The 20,638-nt window shown below is 59.6% G+C and overlaps 1 protein-coding gene across 11 annotated transcripts in view; it reads left to right on the forward strand.

Moving 5' to 3' along the window:
• AP3D1 (adaptor related protein complex 3 subunit delta 1) overlaps positions 1–19,977 on the forward strand; it is a 45,034-nt gene extending 25,057 nt beyond the window's left edge. For 3 of the 11 annotated variants that reach the window (XM_049708527.1, XM_049708532.1, XM_049708535.1), the window contains 27 exons: positions 1,387–1,516; positions 2,236–2,375; positions 2,479–2,552; positions 3,738–3,787; positions 4,957–5,006; positions 5,100–5,148; positions 6,215–6,360; positions 6,436–6,584; positions 6,661–6,891; positions 7,306–7,537; positions 8,307–8,452; positions 8,892–9,033; positions 9,615–9,686; positions 10,322–10,397; positions 10,730–10,929; positions 11,274–11,347; positions 11,451–11,676; positions 12,004–12,060; positions 12,560–12,679; positions 12,859–13,005; positions 13,226–13,273; positions 13,580–13,769; positions 13,976–14,064; positions 14,146–14,231; positions 14,751–14,872; positions 14,979–15,058; positions 18,829–19,977. In XM_049708527.1, coding sequence (XP_049564484.1) covers positions 1,387–1,516; positions 2,236–2,375; positions 2,479–2,552; positions 3,738–3,787; positions 4,957–5,006; positions 5,100–5,148; positions 6,215–6,360; positions 6,436–6,584; positions 6,661–6,891; positions 7,306–7,537; positions 8,307–8,452; positions 8,892–9,033; positions 9,615–9,686; positions 10,322–10,397; positions 10,730–10,929; positions 11,274–11,347; positions 11,451–11,676; positions 12,004–12,060; positions 12,560–12,679; positions 12,859–13,005; positions 13,226–13,273; positions 13,580–13,769; positions 13,976–14,064; positions 14,146–14,231; positions 14,751–14,872; positions 14,979–15,058; positions 18,829–18,924 — 3,222 coding nt within the window. In that variant the 3' untranslated portion in view covers positions 18,925–19,977. The other 8 variants (XM_049708531.1, XM_049708533.1, XM_049708528.1 and 5 more) reach the window with 7 other exon arrangements.
• The last annotated feature ends 661 nt before the right edge of the window (positions 19,978–20,638 follow it).

Genomic DNA, 20,638 nt, shown 5'->3' on the forward strand with positions numbered 1-20,638 from the left:
CCTGTCGTGAGCGCATGACCCATCCGCTGTGTTCTGAGGCATGGGTGGTGATGGCAGTGGTCTTGGCAGGCAGCGTGGTCAGGTGGTTCTCTGGCGAGGGAACTTTTTATTTTCATCTGAGCAAATCTGTTGTCTGGGGCCCAGTCCATCCAAAAGGCAGAAACCCCAGCCAGCCTTGATCTCCAAGGTGGGCAAGAACTTTGTTCTGAAATGTGGACGTGCTCTTGGAAATCACAATCCTCGACTCCAATAAAAATTAATTTAAAAAATAAAAACAAAATTGGAATTGACCCTAAAAAAAAAAAAAAAACGGAAAGAAATCACAGCCCTCAGAGGGTTGCCTGCACGCCAGATTCTCCATGATTGGGAGGCTTCCCCCCTCCGGCCACGATAAAGCAGCGTGGAAGGGTGGCATGTTCCTCCCAGGAGGGTTCTGTCCGTACGTGGCCCGTTCTCTGTGCAGATGGTCAGGTCTTGGCTCGCGGTCTAGAAGGCTTTGGGTACACGCAACTTCTAGATCCCAGGCTGCATCCGGTCACCGCCTGCTATAAATGGTTTGTCCACACACGGCCCCGCCCCTTCGTCCACACGGTGGGCTTCCCAGCAGCAAGGGCAGAGTCAGATGGAGACTCTGGCCTGCGAAGCCGACAGTGTTGATCTTCAGGCCCTCTTCGGGAAGTGTGAGGAGCTCTCTAGGTGAAAGCGGTCACGAGTCCACAGGGGGGCGGTAGTGAGCTATCACAATGAGTCTCGGTGCCAGGTCATGGGGGCGGGGGTAGCTTCCTTAGGGCCAGGCTGCCTGGGGCCCTGACAGGTGAGGAGTGTGCCCACCTGCAGACCAGAGGCCCTCCTGGCCGGAGCACGGTCCCGAAGAAGGACAGGAGCTCCAGGGGTGCAGTGCAGAAGTGTGGAGGGGGCTGAGGCCCGGGCGAGGGGCACTGCTCTGGGGACAGGTCTTGGTGGCCCGAAGAGTCCGAGGCCAGTGTTGACAGGTGGAGGCTCTCTCCAGCGTGACCTTCCATTTGGGGCCCCCCTCCCTCATTCTGTCTCTCAGTGCGCCCCAGTGAGTCCAGGAGGCCGGTCTCAGCCTCCAGAGGGCAAGCTGGGGTCATGGACTCAGGGAGGCAGGTTTCGATTCCGTCCAAGACACTGTTGTGTAATCCCTGGGCTGGGGGCGGGCAGTGGAGTAAACCTGCAGGCCGGTCTCAGAGGCCAGAAGCCAGATGAGCTGGAGAGAGGGTTATCCTCCAGGTGATGGAGGCGAGATGCGGGCAGGTGTGGGAGGGGACGGGAGGCGAGTGGGGGGGAGCAGGGGGTGCGGGAAGGACCGGGGAGGGGTGGGCGCAGTGGTGTCAGCAGGGAGACTGACACCCTCTGCCCCTGCAGATGTCGCACACCAAGCCATACATCCGGAAGAAGGCTGTGCTGATCATGTACAAGGTGTTCCTGAAGTACCCTGAGTCTCTGCGCCCTGCCTTTCCCCGCCTGAAGGAGAAGCTGGAGGACCCTGATCCCGGTTTGTTGACTTGAGTTAAGAAGGGGCCCGTGTGGGGCCGTGATGCTCCACCAGCATCTGTGAAGGCTTGGTGGAGGGGGGTAACTAGGTCCCAGGACCCCGTCCTAGCCCTCCCCCATAGGGCACCTTCTTACTTTCTGGCACCACGAGATGCCAGGTTCGCTTTCTACTTTCCCGCCAGTCCTGGAATCCGCCGTTTCTCCAAACAGCTCTAGTTTTGTTAGCTGGTGTGGGATTTAGAAACCAAGACCACTGGGTGTGCTTATTTCTGCCAGCTGTCATTGCCTCCAGGCCGTAGTAGACACCACACTCGCTCACTGGGGAGGCCTCTCTGTCCGCATGTTCGCAGTCTCGTGTTTATTCTGCTGCCTTGATTGGCAGTCCCACACCACAGGGTTCACTCCTGCCTCCGCCTGTCCTTTTCTGTAACTCCTTCCGGAGAGACCCCGGGCCATGCAGATGTAAAACAGCTTCTCCAAATCTTTGCTTGTCTCGGGAGAATCTGCTGTGCATCGCAGAGGATCACAGGGTGTGGAGCGTCGTGGTTAGGGTCAGGAGCCGAGGGGCAGGCGAGGCGGGCTGGGGGCATGAGCGGGGGCAGCCCCGGGGGGAGGCGGACAGAGCACCTGGAGTGACTTTGATCCTGCTGGGGACACACCCCGAGGGTCCCGCCTGCTCTGGTGGGCGCCCCCTTGCTGATGGCATCCGTCGCTTCTCAGGGGTCCAGTCGGCGGCAGTCAACGTCATCTGTGAGCTGGCCAGACGTAACCCCAAGAACTACCTTTCTCTCGCTCCGCTCTTCTTCAAGCTCATGACCTCCTCCACCAACAACTGGGTCCTCATTAAGATTATCAAACTGGCAAGTGTCGCCCCTGGGGTGTCCTGGGCATGCCAGCCAGCAGAGCCCCGGGCTGCCGTCCCATCCCTGCTTCGGGTGACCACTGGCCTCTCTTGTCCCCTAGTTTGGTGCTCTGACTCCCTTGGAGCCAAGGTTGGGTAAAAAGCTGATTGAGCCTCTCACCAACCTGATCCACAGGTAGGGCTTGGGGCGGGCGTGGGAGGGGTGCCCCAAGGAGGGGCGGGTGGAGGGGCACCCAGGCCTGAGAGCCTGCCGCCGCCAGGAGCCGCATCTCTGGGTTCTCCCTTCCTCAGTTTGCAGACAGCACATTCATGACAGGAGGGAGAGGGAATTTCTTGGCGGTCCAGTGGTTAGGACTCTGAGTTCTCACTGCCGAGGTCCCGGGTTCAATCCCTGGTTGGGGAACTAAAGTCTCACAAGCCGTGCAGCAGCACCAGAAGTAGACAGACAGACAGATAGATAGGCAGGCAATGGGGATATATTTTAAAAATAAAAAAAGGATGGAGAAAGCTGTCCCAGCCAGTCTCTGGTTCACAAGTAGATCTCAGCAGTCTAATTGAAGAGCCCTAGGTGAGTGTGTCACCGCCCAGTTCTGGAATGTTCTAGGAGCTTCTACACGACTTCAGGTGCCTTCAGGTGGTTGAATTGTGGGGGCCAAGCTTCAGGTGCCAGGAGATTCTGCTCCTGGGGTCCCCTGGGAAGTGGCCAAGGGCTTGGGACGTTGCTGATTTTAAACAAATCACCAGTCACCGGGTTTATAGCAGCTTGTGGTTTTCAGAGCATTTACGAGAAGCCATCAGTCCTGTGACCGTTCATGTGGACTGCCTCTGGTGGCCCGTGCTGTCGGGTTTGGGGGATTTGGGCTTGAGAACATCACTGTGAGAATTTCAGAGTGGAGTGGACGTGCCTGGTGCCCACCCTGGTCGTCCTGGGCTGTGCTCACTGTGGCCCTGGACGCCCCCGAGGGATGACATGGGGCACGACTCCGTGTTCTTCCTGCCTGCGCGTGGCCAGGCCTACTCCCTGTCCCAGTGGAGGCGGCCGGCAGGGTCTGGGCTGGAGGAGAGAGGCCTTTGGGGAACTTGGATTCTCTTCATGGGGGTCGCAGAATCAGGTTATTCGTGCGTGGGCTGCAGTGGCGGGAGCATTTCAGTTTGCTTTTGAGGGCTAGAAGGGGTGCTTCCGTCCCTTGGAGGAATCTGATGGCCTCACTGCCGAGGGTGGGGTGTCACCGGCATGGCCTTCAGACCCGAGGCTTCCTGGGCTCCGCATTTCCTCAGAGGTGGTGCCCCCAGGAGTCTCGGTGGGGTGAGCGGGAGGCAGGCGGCCCTGTCTTCTTGGCTCCTATGTTTCCTTCTCTAGCACGTCTGCCATGTCCCTTCTGTACGAGTGTGTCAACACCGTCATCGCAGGTGAGCACCGGGGTGACCTCTTCTGGAGCAGGGAGCTGTCGCCGGCGGGGGAGCTGGTCCCCGGGCCTCACCAGAACCTTGTTCCCGGCTGGGAAGCTGTTTGGCCCGGCCCATCTGCAGCCCCTTTGGAAGTGTCAGCTCAGACACGGTTGCAGCCAGAGCCATTGCCAACCTCGGGCTCCAGTGATAAACACTGCACCCTGGCATCTGCCACACCCACCAGCAAGACCGCTTTTCATGAGTTTTTTTTTTTTTTTTTTTTTTTTGCGGTACGCGGGCCCCTCACCACTGTGGCCCCTCCCGTCGCGGAGCACAGGCTCCGGATGCGCAGGCTCAGCGGCCATGGCCCACGGGCACAGCCGCTCCGCGGCACGTGGGATCCTCCCGGACCGGGGCACGAACCCGCGTCCCCCGCGTCGGCAGGCGGACCCTCAACCACTGCGCCACCAGGGAAGCCCTCATGAGCATTTTAAAGCAAATCTCAGGCCGCTTTCCCTGTGGTGTCTTTAGCATAGGACCTACAACCACGAGAGTTCTCGAGAGGGAATCGGCACGTGCTCCCCAAAGGGTCTCGTGGAGTCCGTTAGTTACATTCAGACCGCCTGGTGACTTGTCCCTGCAGCCCAGTTTCCTGTAGATAGGCAGAGGGAGTTGGTGGCCCAAGGGTTCAGCTTCTTGCTGCCTGCCTGTCCCTGCCCTAAACTGTCAGATGCTCCTCACAGCCCATGGGCAGCCTTAAGTTCAGTGAAGCCCAGGAAACTGGCCCGGGGTCTACACTCATGACTGCTGTGTGGGCTGTGAGTGTCGCTGAGGGTCAGCGACAGTGAAAGGGAGAGGAAGGGCGAGTGTGGGACTTGGGAGCAGGGCAGGCTGGCCAGAGAGTGGTCCCTGAGTCTGGAAAGGTCCATGGGGAGGACCAAGGTGTGGCAGGATCGCAGATGGCCCTGGTTATGGGCAGAGGGAGTGGGGATGCAGACGGGAGGTAGGCCTGGTCCATTGTGCATTGCAGGGCCAGCGGGTCTCAGCTGAGGGCTGGCCCACAGACCTGCCCTGGACAAGGACCCCTGGTGCCCGGGGCCTGTGGTCTGCTCTTTTGGTCGCAGAGACCCAGCCTGAGGTTCTCACTGGGGCTGGTCACGCAGGGCCCTCACCCCAGTCATTTGTTTCAGTGCTCATCTCGCTGTCGTCTGGCATGCCCAACCATAGTGCCAGCATCCAGGTATGTCATGGGACCAGGGGCTCCTCTCCTAGGCCCCAGGGACTCTGCCATTGGTTTAGAAAATGTGACGAGTGGCATCTCCCCTCTTTACAGCTCTGTGTTCAGAAACTGAGGATATTAATAGAAGACTCCGATCAGAACTGTGAGTTGCTCCCTCTGCAGGTCCTGCAGGCCCTGCGCCCTAGACCTCCGCAAGTGAGGGCTCGTCCCCGCCCGAGAGGAGAGCGAGCCTGGCACGGCTGGCAGATTCCTCCCCGGGTACAGCCCCCTCGTCTGCACGGCGGGCTCCTTCCAGCTGGCATCTCAGGGTGTCGCTCGGCCGTGTCCACTGGAAAGGTCTTTAAACTCGGGCCCACATCCACGGGGAGCTGGGACCCGGTTGCAGGGAGGAGCCGGGGAGGCCAGCGGAAGCACAGTTGAGACATAAAGGGCGAGCTCAGCCCCAGGAGGAGCAGGCTGGGCGTGGAGGAAAGTCCCCGCGGGCATGCTGCAGGCACCCCCGGCGGTTAATCAGATGGGGTGGTGCGTGGGGCTCCTGACGAGCGAGGGGGAGCTGCTGTACGTCTTGCTCGTGTGCCAACTCGTGCACTTCCTTCAGCCGACATGTGCTGTCGAGGGTTCCAGCCAGTCACACGCCCCTGCTGCCAGGACCACGGTGGAGAGGGCTTCTGAGGGCCTGGTCATGTGGGCTGCTCAGTTTTTGGTTTTCGCTTTTTTTTGTTTTTTTTGTCTGCGCCTTGTGGCTGCTGGGATCCTAGTACCCCGACCAGACCAGGGATTGATCCTGGGCCCTTACAGTGGAAGTGCGGAATCCCAACCACTGGACAGCCAGGGAATTAATTCCCTGGCTGCTCATTTTGAATCCAGGTCTGTTTGTTTTGAGAGGAGTTGCCAAACTTTTCCTGGAAAGGGCCAGATAGTAATTCTTGTCAGCTTTGCAGGCTGTGTGGTCTCTGCCACTGTAGCGTAGAAGCCTGCTGGCGGGTGTAGACCACAGGCCTGTCGTGTGCCAGTAACGCTGCCCTAGAGACGGGCTGCGACCTAATCTAGATGACGGTGCGTTGGGCTGCTTGAGGTGGGCAACGAGGTGGGCCTGGTGCCTGTGAGACGTGGGCCGACGGGGTCCAGGTGGTTTGGGGTGGGGCTGCAGGCCCGGCCTCGCTCTCAGAACCTCGTCCACGTCTGAGAGCGCTGCGCTGTCTCTGCAGTGAAGTACCTGGGGCTCCTGGCCATGTCCAAGATCCTGAGGACACACCCCAAGTCCGTACAGGCACACAAGGATCTTGTCCTGCAGTGCCTGGACGACAAGGACGAGTCCATCCGGCTGCGGGCTCTCGACCTCCTGTACGGCATGGTACGTGCCCACCCTGCCACCTGGCCGCCCCGCCGGCCCGCCCAGCCCCTCCCTCACCAGCCGCCCCCGCTCCAGGTGTCCAAGAAGAACCTGATGGAGATTGTCAAGAAGCTGATGACCCACGTGGACAAGGCCGAGGGCACGACCTACCGCGACGAGCTGCTCACCAAGATCATTGACATCTGCAGCCAGTCCAACTACCAGCACATCACCAACTTCGAGTGGTGCGGCCCGCAGCCCAGCGTGCAGGCGGGTGGGCGGGCAGGCGGGGGCGCTGCCCTCACGGGCTCTGTCCCGCAGGTACATCAGCATCCTGGTGGAGCTGACCCGACTGGAGGGCACCCGCCACGGCCACCTCATCGCCGCCCAGATGCTGGATGTGGCCATCCGCGTGAAGGCCATCCGCCGGTTTGCCGTGTCGCAGATGTCCACGCTGCTTGACAGCGCCCACCTGGTGGCCAGCAGCACCCAGCGCAGCAGCATCTGCGAGGTGCTCTACGCGGCCGCCTGGATCTGCGGGGAGTTCTCCGAGTGAGTGGGGGCCAGGGGCCTCCTGCTCCCCAGGGGAAGCGGGTGTGCCCGCCAGACCCCAGTCCCGGCAGCCGCCCCGCCCACCCGCCCACCTCCTCTCTCCCGCCCTCATTGGGCAACAACTGCTCTCGCGGCGAACGTCTCCCGTCACGGGGAGCGGTGAGAGGTCCACCAGCCGCTGGCCCAGCCTTCCTCCCCTCTTCACTGCTGCAGCCACAGGTCGTCCGTTGCCAAATCCAGGCCGTTGATAGCTTTCCTCTCCTTTTTCTCGACTGCTTTGTGCGGCTGCGCTGTGACTGTTATGCCATTGCTGTGGTTTTTCCCTTCACATCCCCTCCCTCAGCACCTGGCATCGGCCAGCCCTGGCACACAGACCCGCTGGGGCGGCTGCTCACCGGCCCTCCCTGTCCTCAGGCACCTACAGGAGCCCCAGCAGACCCTGGAGGCCATGCTGCGGCCCAAAGTCACCACCCTGCCGGGCCACATCCAAGCCGTGTATGTGCAGAACGTGGTCAAGCTGTACGCAGCCATCCTGCAGCAGAAAGAGCAGGCCGCGGACGCGCAGGCGGCCCAGGAGGTCACGCAGCTCCTAGTGGAGCGGCTGCCCCAGTTTGTGCAGAGCGCGGACCTGGAAGCCCAGGAGCGGGTGAGTGCCGCACGTCAGCACGTCCTCAGGGGGTCGGGTCAGCTCCGGGAGAGCAGCTTGGGCAGGTGTTCTTTTCCTGGCTCCCCCGCACTCGGCCTGGGGGAGTGGGCAGATCTGAAGCCACCGTGCTGGGGAGGCCCTGGGTCGGTGGGTGGGAGACTGTGAGCGAACGGGAGACAGTGTGAGGGTATGTGGTCAACCCGAGAGGGAAGCCTCAGAGGTGACCGTGGTCCTGGAGGGCGCTGGCCGGGAGGGTGGAGGAGAGCTGGTTGGACGAGAGTTTGGCATGGCATTTGGGCATCGGTGGCCTAGGAGCCCGCCTCTTGGCTCTGTGGTGACGTGGGGCTCTCAGTTACCCAGACCCCGCACCAGCGCTCAGTGGGCCCCGGCGGCCTCTGCGGTCATGGGCGGGTGTGTGACGTGCGCCTGTCTGCTGGCCGAGGGTCAGCTGCACTCTTGGGGGCTGTGTGAAGGTGCCCTGGTGGCTGGCGCCGCTGCTCGCTGGGGCGGTTGCCTTGTGGGGCGGTGCTCAATCCACCCCCAACCCCTTGTCTCATCTGGGAGCCCTTTTGTGTCCTCGTGAAGGAGACAGCAGCTGGGCTGGCCTCCTGGCTGGCCCGGTCAGCGGTTCCTCGCGGTGTGTTCTGCAAGTCCTCAGCAGGGGTCTGGCTGGGCGTCTGCACGGTTTGAGCAATGCCCTGCGGGGGCTGAGTGGCCTTCACAGCCAGGCCTCCGTAACTCCTTCCTGACTCATCCACGGCCCCCCCAGGCATCCTGCATCTTGCAGCTGGTCAAACACGTCCAGAAGCTTCAGGCCAGGGATGTGCCAGTGGCAGAAGAAGTGAGTGCGCTCTTTGCTGGGGAGCTGAACCCGGTGGCTCCCAAGGCACAGAAGAAGGTTCCGGTCCCCGAAGGGTGAGCTGTGCGGTCCGTCAGAGGACACAGACACGGGGTGGCATGAGGGCCCGTGGGAGCAGAACCACAGCCCGGACCTGCTGTCCAGACGGGCGAGGTGGAGGGGTCTGGGAGGAAGGTCCCCTGAGGCCCCAGTCGCCTGTGGACGGGACAGACCCTTCTCACACAGACCGTAGGCACGGCACTCACTACTTCTCCTGGGGCCCTGCTGCCCCACCCCTGGGAAGCAGGTTGGCTGGTAGTTGTCGCCCACAAACCTTGCGGGCAGCGTGAGAACGGGGGAGGCGGGCTGCCCAGGCTCCAGGGTCCCTGGTCTGCCTTGCCCACTGTGACCTTGGGCCACTGCCCAGCCTTCATATCCTTGTCTCCAAGGGGACGGCAGCGCCCAGGGCCAGGCATGCAGGCTGGAGCCACCGTGTGATCTCACTGTGTCCTGCAGCCTGGACCTGGACGCCTGGATCAATGAGCCGCTCTCGGACAGTGAGTCTGAGGATGAGAAGCCCAAGGCCATCTTCCACGACGAGGAGCCACGGCACGCCAAGCAGCGGCCGCCCGAGGCGGACGAGCAGGAACTGGCCCGGGTGAGGCGGGGCGGGTCTGGGCCGCGCATGGTCAGGTCTGGGCTTGGGTCCACTGTCCGGTGGGCAGCGCTGAGCCCACCTTCGACTTTGGGTGGGGGTTCTCGTTGAGACCAGGAGTGGCCTCTTGAGCCAGGAGCTCCCTAGGGAGACCGTGGGGCCCGAGCATGCTCAGGCCCTGGGGTGCCCGGCATGCTGCGCCTGCCTGCTGCCTGCGCTTGTGGGTGCGGGGCCTCAGGGTGTCGTGCAGAATGGAGAAGCAAGGCGTGCTGCGTCCCCCGCTCCCCCGCCGGCCTTCCTCGCCCGGCCTGCCCCCCACCCGAGGCCCTACCCCAGAGCACGCGGTCTCTCCGACCCCCGCCTGTGCAGCTCCTGGGTTGTCCCTCCTGCCGCCTGCCTGTCTCCCACCTGCTCTTTCCCACCGCCGGCCTCTGTCTCCTGGTGGTCAAAGGCCAACAGTGAAAGTGGCGAGGGGTCCCGGCCCCCTTGGGTCTGGCGCGTGGAGGAGGCCCCCACCTTGGGAGCATGCGAGGGTGAGGGCTCCGTGTACCCGCTGACGTGTGCGCTGCATCCTGTTCCCTCAGCGCCGCGAGGCCCGGAAGCAGGAGCAGGCCAACAACCCATTCTACATCAAGAGTTCCCCGTCCCCTCAAAAGGTAAGGCCGGCCTGCTCGTCCTTGAGACACGCTCCCACGGGGCCCATCCGCTCTCTGTCCACGGCCTGTGCGGGGCTGTCAGCAAGTCCACGGGCAGGACCGTGAGGGGCTCCCGACACCAGCAGCTGGGGAGTGAGTCCTGCATGGGCGAGGTCAGGCTCCTTTGCCTTGGTGGGAGGGGAGGGGGCGCAAGGGGACCTGGGGTCCTGCCTGGAGCCACCTCCTTCATCTGTACCCTCCACACTGCAGACCCGTCATCCGTGTTGGGCTCCCCTGGGGACATGTGGCTCCACGGGGCGGGTGCTGCGTGGTTTCCTTGATCCTGGGATTTCTGGGTCACCCTTCTGAGGGGCTGCAGACTGTCCCCCGCTGGCACCTGTGTGTCGGGCTTGCTGATTCCAGCCGTCCTGGGGGCGGGAAGCACTATGTCACCATGGTTCCAAGCCTGCACTGTTTTTCCGACTTGGAAAAAAAAAAGATTCAGGTGCAAAAAGTGGAGGTGTTGCGCCCCATCCTGTACTCGTCCCCACTGGCACCCCACCCCCGTCTTTGTGACCCCTTGCTCTGGGGCGTCGGCGCATCACGCTGGGCCCGCCGCCCTGCCCATTGACGGGGCCTCAGTGTTTCCTCTCCAGCGGTACCAGGACGCGCCAGGTGTGGACCACATTCCCGTGGTGCAGATTGACCTCTCGGTGCCCTTGAAGGTGCCAGGCAAGTGTGTGCCCAGTGGCACGGGTGACGGGGACCTCAGGCCAGGTGCAGGCACCGCCTCGGGCCTGCGCTCCAGCCCTGCCCTGCACCCCGTGCTGCATCCTCGTCCCAGCAGGCACGGGTGCACGCCACGGCCCCCAGGTTCAGCCTCACACCCCTCGCCGCCCAGGGGCCCCCATCTGCATCTCGGTAGCCAGAGGGCATTGCCCAGCATCCCCTTCCCCCAGGCATGGGTCTCGGGGCTGTGGGTGAACCAGGTGGCAGCAGGGTGCTGGCCGGGTGGGACGTGTCCACGGCTCTGGGCTGAGTGCCGCATGTGCGCCTGTCGGCAGGGATGCCCATGTCAGACCAGTACGTGAAGCTGGAGGAAGAACGGCGGCACCGGCAGAGGCTGGAGAAGGACAAGAGAAAGAGGAAGAAGAGGGAGCGGGAGAGGCGGGGTGCCCGGCGCCACACCTCACTGCACACGGAGAGCGACGAGGACATCACCCCCGCCCAGCGTGTGGACATCGTCACCGAGGAGATGCCCGAGGTCAGCCGCGGGCTTGCGTGTCGGGTGGGCGCCCTTCCCCGAGGTGGGCTCCACCCTGGCATGGGCCTGCCCATCGCTGCTGCCTCCATGGCATGGGGCAGCCTCAGCCAGCTGTGCCCTGTGTACTGGGAGCAGGCGGCCCCTGCACTCCTGCCCCATTACCTGTGTTGAGTTTGCTGCCCGCGCTGAGCGCCAGGCCCCAGATCAGACTCCCTCGTGGGTGTGGACCTGGTGGCCCGTTTCTGAGAAGGGAGATGGGGGCCCTGTGGACCCGTAAAGGCTTGGCGGGGTCAGGGGCCGGATGGGTTGATCTGGATGGACGCAGGGCTTCTCTCCCCCCTCAGAACGCCCTGCCCAGCGACGAGGACGACAAAGACCCCAACGACCCCTACAGGGCCCTGGACATCGACTTGGACAAGTGAGTGCTGGGACTGAGACCTGGGCAGCTGCCCCGTGGGGCTGGACGCGGCCTGGGCTCCCCATGGCCTGGTTCCTCTCTCTGTTCTCTGTTCATTGCACAGAGGGGGAGCGGCCTTGTCACGGGCCACGCCTCCTGTGACCACCCCCAGGCCCCTAGCCGACAGTGAGAAGCTGCCCGTCCAGAAACACAGAGATACTGAGACTTCCAAGTCCCCGGAGAGACAGGACGTCACTGTCGTGGAAAAGAAGAGCAAGAAGCCCAAGAGGAAGGAGAAGAAGCAGAAGGAGAAAGAGCGAGAGAAGAAGAAGAAGAAAGAGGCGGAGAAGGTGAGAGGCCAGGCAGCGTGTCACATTGGGCGGGGCGGGCCCGGGTTGCCAGCCGTCCCTCTTCCATTACGTGTGTGTCACACGTGTGGAGGGGGGCTCCTACACAACCGTCACGCACGGCTCATGGGCCTTGCCGCAGAGCAGCGTGATTCCGCCTGGCCACGTGGTCCTGGCGGGCGCTCGTTTCTGTGGTGGTAGCGCTGGACATGCCCCCAGCTCCCTGCACATTCGGGTCCTGCGGGGCCGCAGTGGCTTGTGCCTGGCGGAGCCACTGTGCCCTCTCGGGGCTGCTGCTCTGGCCAAAGGCACGTGTTCCTGTGGTTTCAGGGTGTGGACTTAGATTTCTGGCTGTCCACCACGCCGCCTGCTGCCACCCCGGCCCCGGTAAGAGCCTGCTAGTGACCCGTGCTGGCCCCGAGTGTCCCTTGGTGGACACCTGTGCTTTTTGGCCTTGGAGACGTCAGGGTGCCACCTCGGTGCCCTGCCCTGGCGGTGGAGGAGGTGGGGGACCCTCAGGCAGAACCCCGGTCTGGGCCGGCTCGGTTCTGTGCCCAAGGTCTCGCCCAGGCAGTGGCTGCGTGGCTGGCCCTCGGCGCAGGGCCCGGGCCCCCAGAGCCAGGCAGCGCTCCTGAGCGACCGCTTTGTGTTAGTGGCTGGGGCCTGGTGGCTCTGGGGTCTCCAGCCGTGACCCCGGTCAGTGCCAGCCGGCCACAGGCCGGGCCTCCTTTTCCCTCTGCTGGCCACCGGCACTTACTGGGGGCCACATGTCTGTCTGTGTGCTGACAACACGCCTGGCGTGTGGAGGGAGGTTCGTCACTGCGGGGTGTCCCGGACCAGGGCAGGTGAGGGCTGAGGGCGCAGGCCACCCCATCCTGGGCGCCAGCTGCCACCCGGCTTCCTGCAGGAGGAGCCTGGCGTGAACGCCGCGGTCACTGCCCCTAAGGAGGAGCGCAGGGGAGAGGAGCAGGACGCCGGCGAGGACGCGGAGCAGGACCTTGAGAAGGTGTGGGGCGCGCTGTGCAGGAGCCGGGCTGGGGGAGGTGCTAGCCCGCCACCGGGTCCCACCGAGCGGGCCACTGGGGCCTCCTGTCGCTGTGCTTACGGGGTTCTGCTTCCACACGGCTCCATGGGCTGTGACTCGCACAGGAGCATGGGCTTGACCTGAGCCCTTTTCTGTCTCAGAAGCCTTCCGAGCAGAAGAAGAAGAAACACAAGAAGGACAAGGGGGAGCGCTCCAAAGACAAGAAGAGACCCAAGAAGAGGGCGCCTCCGAGGGAAGGGGACGCCGAGCCCGTGCAGAACGGCGCGCTCCGTGAGGAGCCCCTCCCGGTGAGGGTGCTTCCCGAGCACGTTGGGAGCGGGCTGTGGGCGTTGCACCCTCCCTGCGGTCCTCCCGGCCCTGCCAGTGTCAGGAGCCCCAGGGTGTAGACTCATGTTGTCCGGGACCCGCGGGGGTCCCTAGTGTTTCCTGCCGGTGGCACCTGGCAGCTCCCAACGTCAGCCCCAGGTCCTCACCGCCTAAAGCTGAAACGTTTCTCTTTTGTTCCAGCCCATGTCTAGCTACTCTCTCCTGGCTGAAAATTCTTACATCAAAATGGTGAGCCACGTGGGGGTTACGGGTGGTGGGGCTGGGCGGGCTCAGGGCTCTTGTTTCTGGATGTGCAGGGCGTGCAGCGGAGCCGGGTGGCCGGCGAGGCCTGCTCACTGTGGGTCGGGAACAGCTGACAGTCGCGGACAGAGCTGGAACTCGGGTGCTTGTGCGAGGGCTCAGGACGTTCCCTTGTTTGCATGTTCATGCGCTGGGAGAGCGGGTGGTGCCCACACTCTCCCAGGCCCTCGTCTAGGCCCACGGGGGTCCCTGGTGGGCTCCCCTGCCCCGCCGACCCCGGGCCTTGCTCTGCAGACGTACGACGTGCAGGGCAGCCTGCAGAAGGACAGCCAGGTCACGGTGTCCATGGTCCTGGAGAACCAGAGCAGCAGCTTCCTCAAGAACATGGAGCTCAACGTGCTGGACTCACTCAACGCCCGACTGGCCCGGCCAGAGGGCTCCTCGGTCCACGACGGTGTCCCCGTGCCTTTCCAGCTGCCCCCTGGTGAGTGGCGCCCAGGAGCCCCCGGATCCTGTCATCTGGTGCCCCCTCAGGGCTGAGCCTGGCTTCCCTGACCAAGGCAGGCAGCACTGAGGACAGACCCAGGCCAGGCTTGCATCCCTGCCACCTGCCCAGGTGGCTGCACCCCCACCTGCCACCCCAGGCCGTGCCCCGTGCTGCTTCTCAGGTACGTTTCTCGCCCTCTCCAGGCATCTCCAACGAAGCCCAGTTTGTGTTCACCATTCAGAGCATCGTCACGGCGCAGAAGCTCAAAGGGACCCTCTCTTTCATCGCCAAGGTACCTGGTGGGGGAGGGGGTGCACCCTGAGGGTCAGCTGCGTGCCCCGCCCCCACCCACCCTGCGCCCCTGCTCCTGCAGAATGACGAAGGTTCCACCCATGAGAAGCTGGACTTCAAGCTACACTTCACCTGCACCTCGTACTTGGTCACCACGCCATGCTACAGGTGTGCCACCCTCCCGCCCACCCCTGGCTCCCCACTTCTGTGCCATGGGAAGCTCTCCATGCGGTCACATTGGCAGCGTCCTCTGACCCAAGACGAGGATGTGCACGGAGTGTTGGGTGACCGGCTTGTGGTTGGCGCAGAACGCCCAGCACGTCTGCCGGGCCAGCCAGCTCGGGCGCCTGACTCAGCACAGGCCTGGCGGTCCTAACGCTGGACGTCCGAGCCCAGAGTGTAGGCAGGGCTAGCCCTCTTGAGGCCCCTCTCCGTGGCCGTCTCCCCGTGTCCTCACATGCTCGCCCATCCCTGCACGTCTGTATCCTCATTTCCTGTTCCCACAGGGACCTTGCTCATGTTAGATTAGGGCCCTGTCTCCACGTGCAGTCGTGTCCTAGGGACACAGTTCAGCTCTTGACTTCCTACCCATAAAGGACGCGCCCCACCCCCTGGGCTGGGGTCTCTGCCTGCCCTGCTGCAGGGGAGCCCCCTGTTGTTCCCCCCCATTCTGTGTCCTTCCCACAGTGACGCATTTGCCAAGTTGTTGGAGTCCGGGGACCTGAGCATGAGCTCAGTCAAGGTTGATGGCATTAGTATGTCCTTCCAGAACCTTCTGGCAAAGATCTGTTTTCACCACCATTTTTCCGGTAAGACTGGACGTGCCAACAGATGGCTCGGCCCTCTTCCCGTACCTGTGACTGTCCCCTGCCGCCAGGGGCTGGCCCAGCCTCACCCCCAGGCCCTCTGTTGCAGTCGTGGAGCGGGTGGACTCCTGCGCCTCCATGTACAGCCGTTCCATCCAGGGCCACCACGTCTGCCTCCTGGTGAAGAAGGTGAGCCCCATGGGAGGGCCCCAGCCAGGCCTGTCCACCCCTCGCCGCTGTGCCTCCTTGAGCCTGTGTTTGTGAGGAGTGTCGGCCTTTCCTTTTGTCCATCTGGCCTTGGCATCAGGGCACTAGTGCATTCCCTCCTCTCGCATTTCCCGGAAGAGATTGCGTGTAGTCAGTATTCCTTCTTGCACGTTATGTAGAATTTGCCAAGGAAATCGTTTGGGGGTTTCTTTTTTGGGGGGGGGGGTTCTTTTTTGAAAAGTTTTTATCTACGAGTTCAGTTTCTTTTTTTGATAGTTGTAAGACTTATTGCTTTCTCTGTTTCTTATTGGGTGATTTTTGGTAGTTTGTAGTTTTCAAAGAATAGGTCTGTTTCATCCAAGTTACGGAGCTGATGGTGTGTCAAGTCATCCAGTTCTCTTCATGTCCTTTTAGTGTCTGAGGGCTCAGTGGTGATTATTTTTCATTCCTGATGTTGGTGATTGGTGTCTTCTCTCATTTTTCTTGGTGTCTTGGTTATCCTGGCCCTATTCCCTCTCTGTCCTGGCCAGAAGTCTTACTTATCCATTTTGTTGATCTTTTGAAAGATCAATTTGATAACCAATCTTTTTAAAAGTTAGGGACTTCCCTGGCAGTGCAGTGGTTAGGACTCCGTGCTTCCACTGCTGGGGGCCCGGGTTTGATCCCTGGCGTGGTGCGGCCAAAAAAAAGTTAATGTTTCTATAAACAATAAATTGTATTGAGTTCTGCTGCATATGTCCTTACTGCTGCCTGCCTTGGGTTTATTTTGCTCATTTGTGGTTTCTTAAGGTGAAAACTTAGACCAAAACCTGTCTCTTCTTCTTTTTTTTTTTAATATTTGTTTGTTTGTTCGTTTATTTACTTATTTTTGACTCGAGCCAGGTCTTTTAGTTGCCACACGCGGACTTCTTCGTTGTGGCATGTAAATCTTTAGTTGCGGCATGCGGGATCTAGTTCCCCAACCGGGGATCGAACCCGGGCCCCCTGCATTGGGAACTGCACCACCAGGGAAGTCCGAGACCTGTCTCTTCTAATAAAATTTTTAGTGTTATAAAATTTTCTCTTAAGTACTGTTTTGGATGAACTGCACACATTTTTATGATTCATTTTAATTTCTATACAGTTCAAAATACTTTCTATCACTCCTTCCTCTCTGACCCTTGGATTACTTAGAAGTATGTTAATTTCCAAGCATTTAGAAAGTTTCCTGTTGCTTTTTGGTTACTGATTTCTAGTTTGACTTTTCAGGCCTTTGAAACGTGCTGAGGCTTGTGCTCTGGCCCAGGATGTGGTCATTCTGGGTGGATATTCCATAGGTGCCTGGAAGCATGTTATACCTGTCACCTAGATCCTGCTGGTTGATGGCGTTTTCCTTTTCTTCTGGATCCTTGCAGATTGCAGATTTTCTTCTGGGCCTTGATGAGTGAGCAAGGAGCATGAGGCCAGTGGTGGTCAGTTGGTCTGCTCCCCCAGTTTGTCAGGCTTTACTCCATGTGTGGGAGCCCTGTTGTTGGCTGTGTGGACCGTTAGAATTGTGGGATCTTGGCAAGGGACCCTCTCATCAGTGGGTGTGCTCCTCTCTGTCCTGGGCTGTGTTCTTTTCTCTGAAGGCTACCTTATCTGGTATCAGTACAGGCACTCCTGCTCTCATTTGATGGGTGCTTACGTGGTATGTCTTTTGCTATGAACCTGCCTTTATCCTGTTTGGATAAGAATTCCTTGTGCATGCTGTAGAGTTCGGGTCACGTGTCCTTATTCATCCTGTCAATCTTTGTCTTTCACTTGTCATGTTTAGACCATTTGTGCTTAAAGTATTACTGATTCATTTGGGTTTGTCCCACATTTTGTTTTTTCCCTGTGTTTTTCGTTCCTCTTCTTCCTATTCCCACTTTCTGTGGCGTATGTGAGCATTACAGTATCCCATGTTTATATGTTGGCTGTGTTGTTGATGGTCTCCGTGTATCTGCTTGGGGGGCTCGAGGGATTACATTACACACTTGGTGTGCACAGTCTACTTGGAACTCAGGCGGAATGTAAAAAGCTCACACCCTCTCGGTCCCTTGACCCTCCCTTCTCATGGGCAGTTGTCTTAGGTTTTGCCTTTGCAGACGTTGAAGACGCCTTACACCACGTTACAGCTTTACAGATTTCAGAGAACTCGGGGTGTAGGTGGGGGTGGGAGGGGGTGAGATAGCCTCTTGTGCTCGCCCACGTGTCTACCATTTCTGTCGCTTTCATTCCTCACGTTCCACCCTTCTGGCTCATTTTCCTCTGTCTGAAGAACAACTTTTTAGATCAGGTCTATTGGATGTGTATTCTCTTAGTTTTCCTTCATCTGATTATTCTTTATTTCAGTATTCCTCAAGGCTATTTTTGCTGGGTATGAAATTCTGGCTTTGTTGGTCTTTTCACTCAGTACCCCAAAAACAGGCCATTTCCCCCTTTTTAAAAAAAAAAAAAAGGAAATATTTACTTATTTGGCTGCGCCAGGTCTTAGTTGCAGCATGCAGGATCTTTTTAGTTGCAGCATGCGGGATCTTTTTAGTTGCAGCATGCGGGATCTAGTTCCCTGACCAGGGATCGAACCCGGGCCCCCTGCATCGGGAGCACAGAGTCTTAGCCACTGGACCACCAGGGAAGGCCCTAGGCCATTTCCTTTTGGTGTCTGTGGTTTCTGACAAGGAACATTTTACTTTTACTGGGGAATGCATCGTTTTCCTCTGGCTATTTTAGGTTTTTCTTTGTCTTCAGTTTTCAGCAGTTTGTGATGTGTCCGGGCATTGACTTCCTTGGGTTTATGTTAACTGTGTGGAGTCTGCCGAACTTGCTGAATCTGTGCGTTTATGTCTTTTGCACAACTTGGAAGTTTTCAGCTATGATTTAAATACCTCTTCAGCACTGCATTCTTTGTCCCCTCCTTCCGGGACCCCTGTGATGTGAATCTCAGACCTTTTGTTACTCTCCCCACCCTACTCCACCTCCGACTCCTTTCTGCTCTCTGTTCAGCTTGGATTATTTCCATTAATCTCTTGTCTGGGTCACTGACTCTTCTGTCATGTCCATTCTGTTGTTGAGCCCATCCAGTGAGCTTTTCATCTTGGCTGTTGTATTCAGGTCTAGAAGTTCCACTGGGTTGATCTTGACTCTTCCATTCCTTTGCTGAGATGTTGTGTTTTCTTGTGTGCTTCAGGAGTGTATGTGGTTGGTGATGGGAGGTTCTCCTAGTAGCTACTTCAAAGCCTGTTAGGTGATTCCAACATCCACCTCTTCTCGGTGGGCGTTTGTTGATTGTCTTTTCCACGTGAGCTGAGATTTCCCCGGTCTTGCGGTGCCAAGTGATTTTGGACTATATCCTGGACACTTCGAATAGGAGGAGACCCTGGGCCTTCCTTACACCCTGTGGAGAGCGTTGACACATAGGTTCCAGCTGCAGGATGTCTGGTCCCACGCCCTCCGGTTTTCACAGCCTTCCTCTCTGCACAGCTGGCTCCTGCGTGCCCGTGGGGCCGGGCCGGGTGGGGCTGTGTGTCCTCTGCAGGGCTGGCATTGCTGCCTCTGCTGCGCTCTGCCAGAGCATCCATCCTGGGCCCCTGGGAGACAGCAGGGCGCGGTGCACCTGCTCCTTCTTGCCTGGAGCCCCTCCTTTTGATTGTGAAAGCACCCGGGCATAGGAGAGCATTTGTAAAAGTTGGAGGTACTTGGGAGTCGCAGGGTGGCGTCTCAAGGCACTGGCCGTTATTTCCCCGTTTCAGGGTGAGAAGTCGGTGTCGGTGGATGGGAAGTGCAGCGATTCAACGCTGCTGAGCAACGTGCTGGAGGAGATGAAGGAAACGCTGGCCAAATGCTGAGCTTGCCGCCCGCCATGGGGAGGGCTCGCGGGGAGGGCGGCCAAGTGCCGGGTTTCTCCTCTGTCGCAAGGACTGGGTGCAGCCGGGAGATAACCCAGTCCACCGTCATCCACTGTGTAGACACTGAGGTTTATGTTGCGTTGATTTATCCTGTCATCTTTTTTACTTCGCCCTCACTGCTCTCTCTGGCGAGAAGCCCCCTTCCACTCCCCAGGCCAGCAGGGACTTCTGTAGCCGGAGCGGACTGTGCACGTGGCCACAGGAGCTGCCCGAGGGTGGGGGTGACCGCCATCCAGGCCGGTTCCTGGTGGGGACCAAACGGGGTGGTGCGTCCCGCTTCTGTCAAGCCATCCAAGTCCCATGAGTCCCCAGATGCCCTGCCCACTGGCAGCTGGGGGGTGAAGAACAGGCTAGCTACTCAGGCGACATTCCTGTTCATCCCTGACGCCAAGGGTCACGTCCTCCCCGCAGGACACATGGTGGGAGAGGGTCGTGCAGGCTCTCGTCCATTACATCCCGTTCATCCCACCACCGTGTTCGTGTGTCCGCTGAGCGGGGGGTGCCCAGCGGGGATCCCGGACCTCACTGGCTTCCGTGCCCAGTCAGGTGTTGGGGTGAGTGGTGGAGAGCTGCGACTCTGGCCCCTCTGCTCATCACTGGACTCTCTGCAGGTCTGTGCCTGCACGTGCGGAAGGGCCTAGTCCTGGGCTCCGCAGCCCTGATGGCGAAGCACGTGTGTCCAGGGGCGGCTGGGCCCCTGAAATGCACCTCAGGGGCAGGGAGGGGGGACCCCAGCCCACCCCCGTGAGACGGAACTTTCCTCAGAAATGACAGTCCTCGATGACGTTTTAACTTTTCCTTTTGATGAAAACTGTCACTTTAGCATGTAGAGTAACCTATTACAGAATCCTGTGCAGTGATTCTAGAATCTCGAAATGTATGATGTGTTATATAAGAATTTATTTGCTATCGACATTCCCGTATAAAGGAGAGACATATCACGCTGCTGTAATGATTCTGTGTCAAGATGATCCAATAAACTTGCAAAACAGACGTTCACCTGTTGGGTCTCTGGCCCATGACAGTGTATGCCCCCCAGCCAGGGGATTCTGACCCACTGTGCGGGTCAGCACACAGCCCCTGAAATGCTCGTGGTCCGAGGGGGGCTGCAGGGCACCCTCATGGAGGTTGCAGTGTGCGGGGGGAGCCCTTGCCCTCCTGCCATGCACCCCTCGGCCCCTCGGGAGGGGACGTGGTCCTCACGTCATCCAGGCCCCTGGGCTCTGGTGGTAATGAGGAGCCACCTGACACCCCCCCACACGGGATTCTGAGGCGTCCACCGATCTCCCTCCTTTTACTAGGGAACCCCATTCGTAAGTGGTGTGCAGGGTGAGCAGAAACATTACTAAAATAAAGTTTAAGTTAGGTAAACGCTTGTACATGCACGCGCACACACACCCTCATTTCTAATCTTCGAAGTGCCTAGTGAGAAAAGGGCAGGGTTAGGAGTCCAGACACACGTGTACAGACCCCAGGGCCCCAGGAATCAGCAGGAACAGATGCTGGAAGGAAGGCCGTGTTGCTGTTGTGCGGTTTTTTTGTTTCGTTTTGTTTTTTCTTTTTTTTAATTTTATATTTTATTTTTGGCTGTGTTGGGTCTTTGTTGCTGGGTGCAGGTTTTTTCTAGTTGCGGTGCGCAGGCTTCTCATTGCAG

Source organism: Orcinus orca, chromosome 3, assembly GCF_937001465.1.
Source record: "Orcinus orca chromosome 3, mOrcOrc1.1, whole genome shotgun sequence".
NCBI classification, from domain to species: Eukaryota; Metazoa; Chordata; class Mammalia; order Artiodactyla; family Delphinidae; genus Orcinus; species Orcinus orca.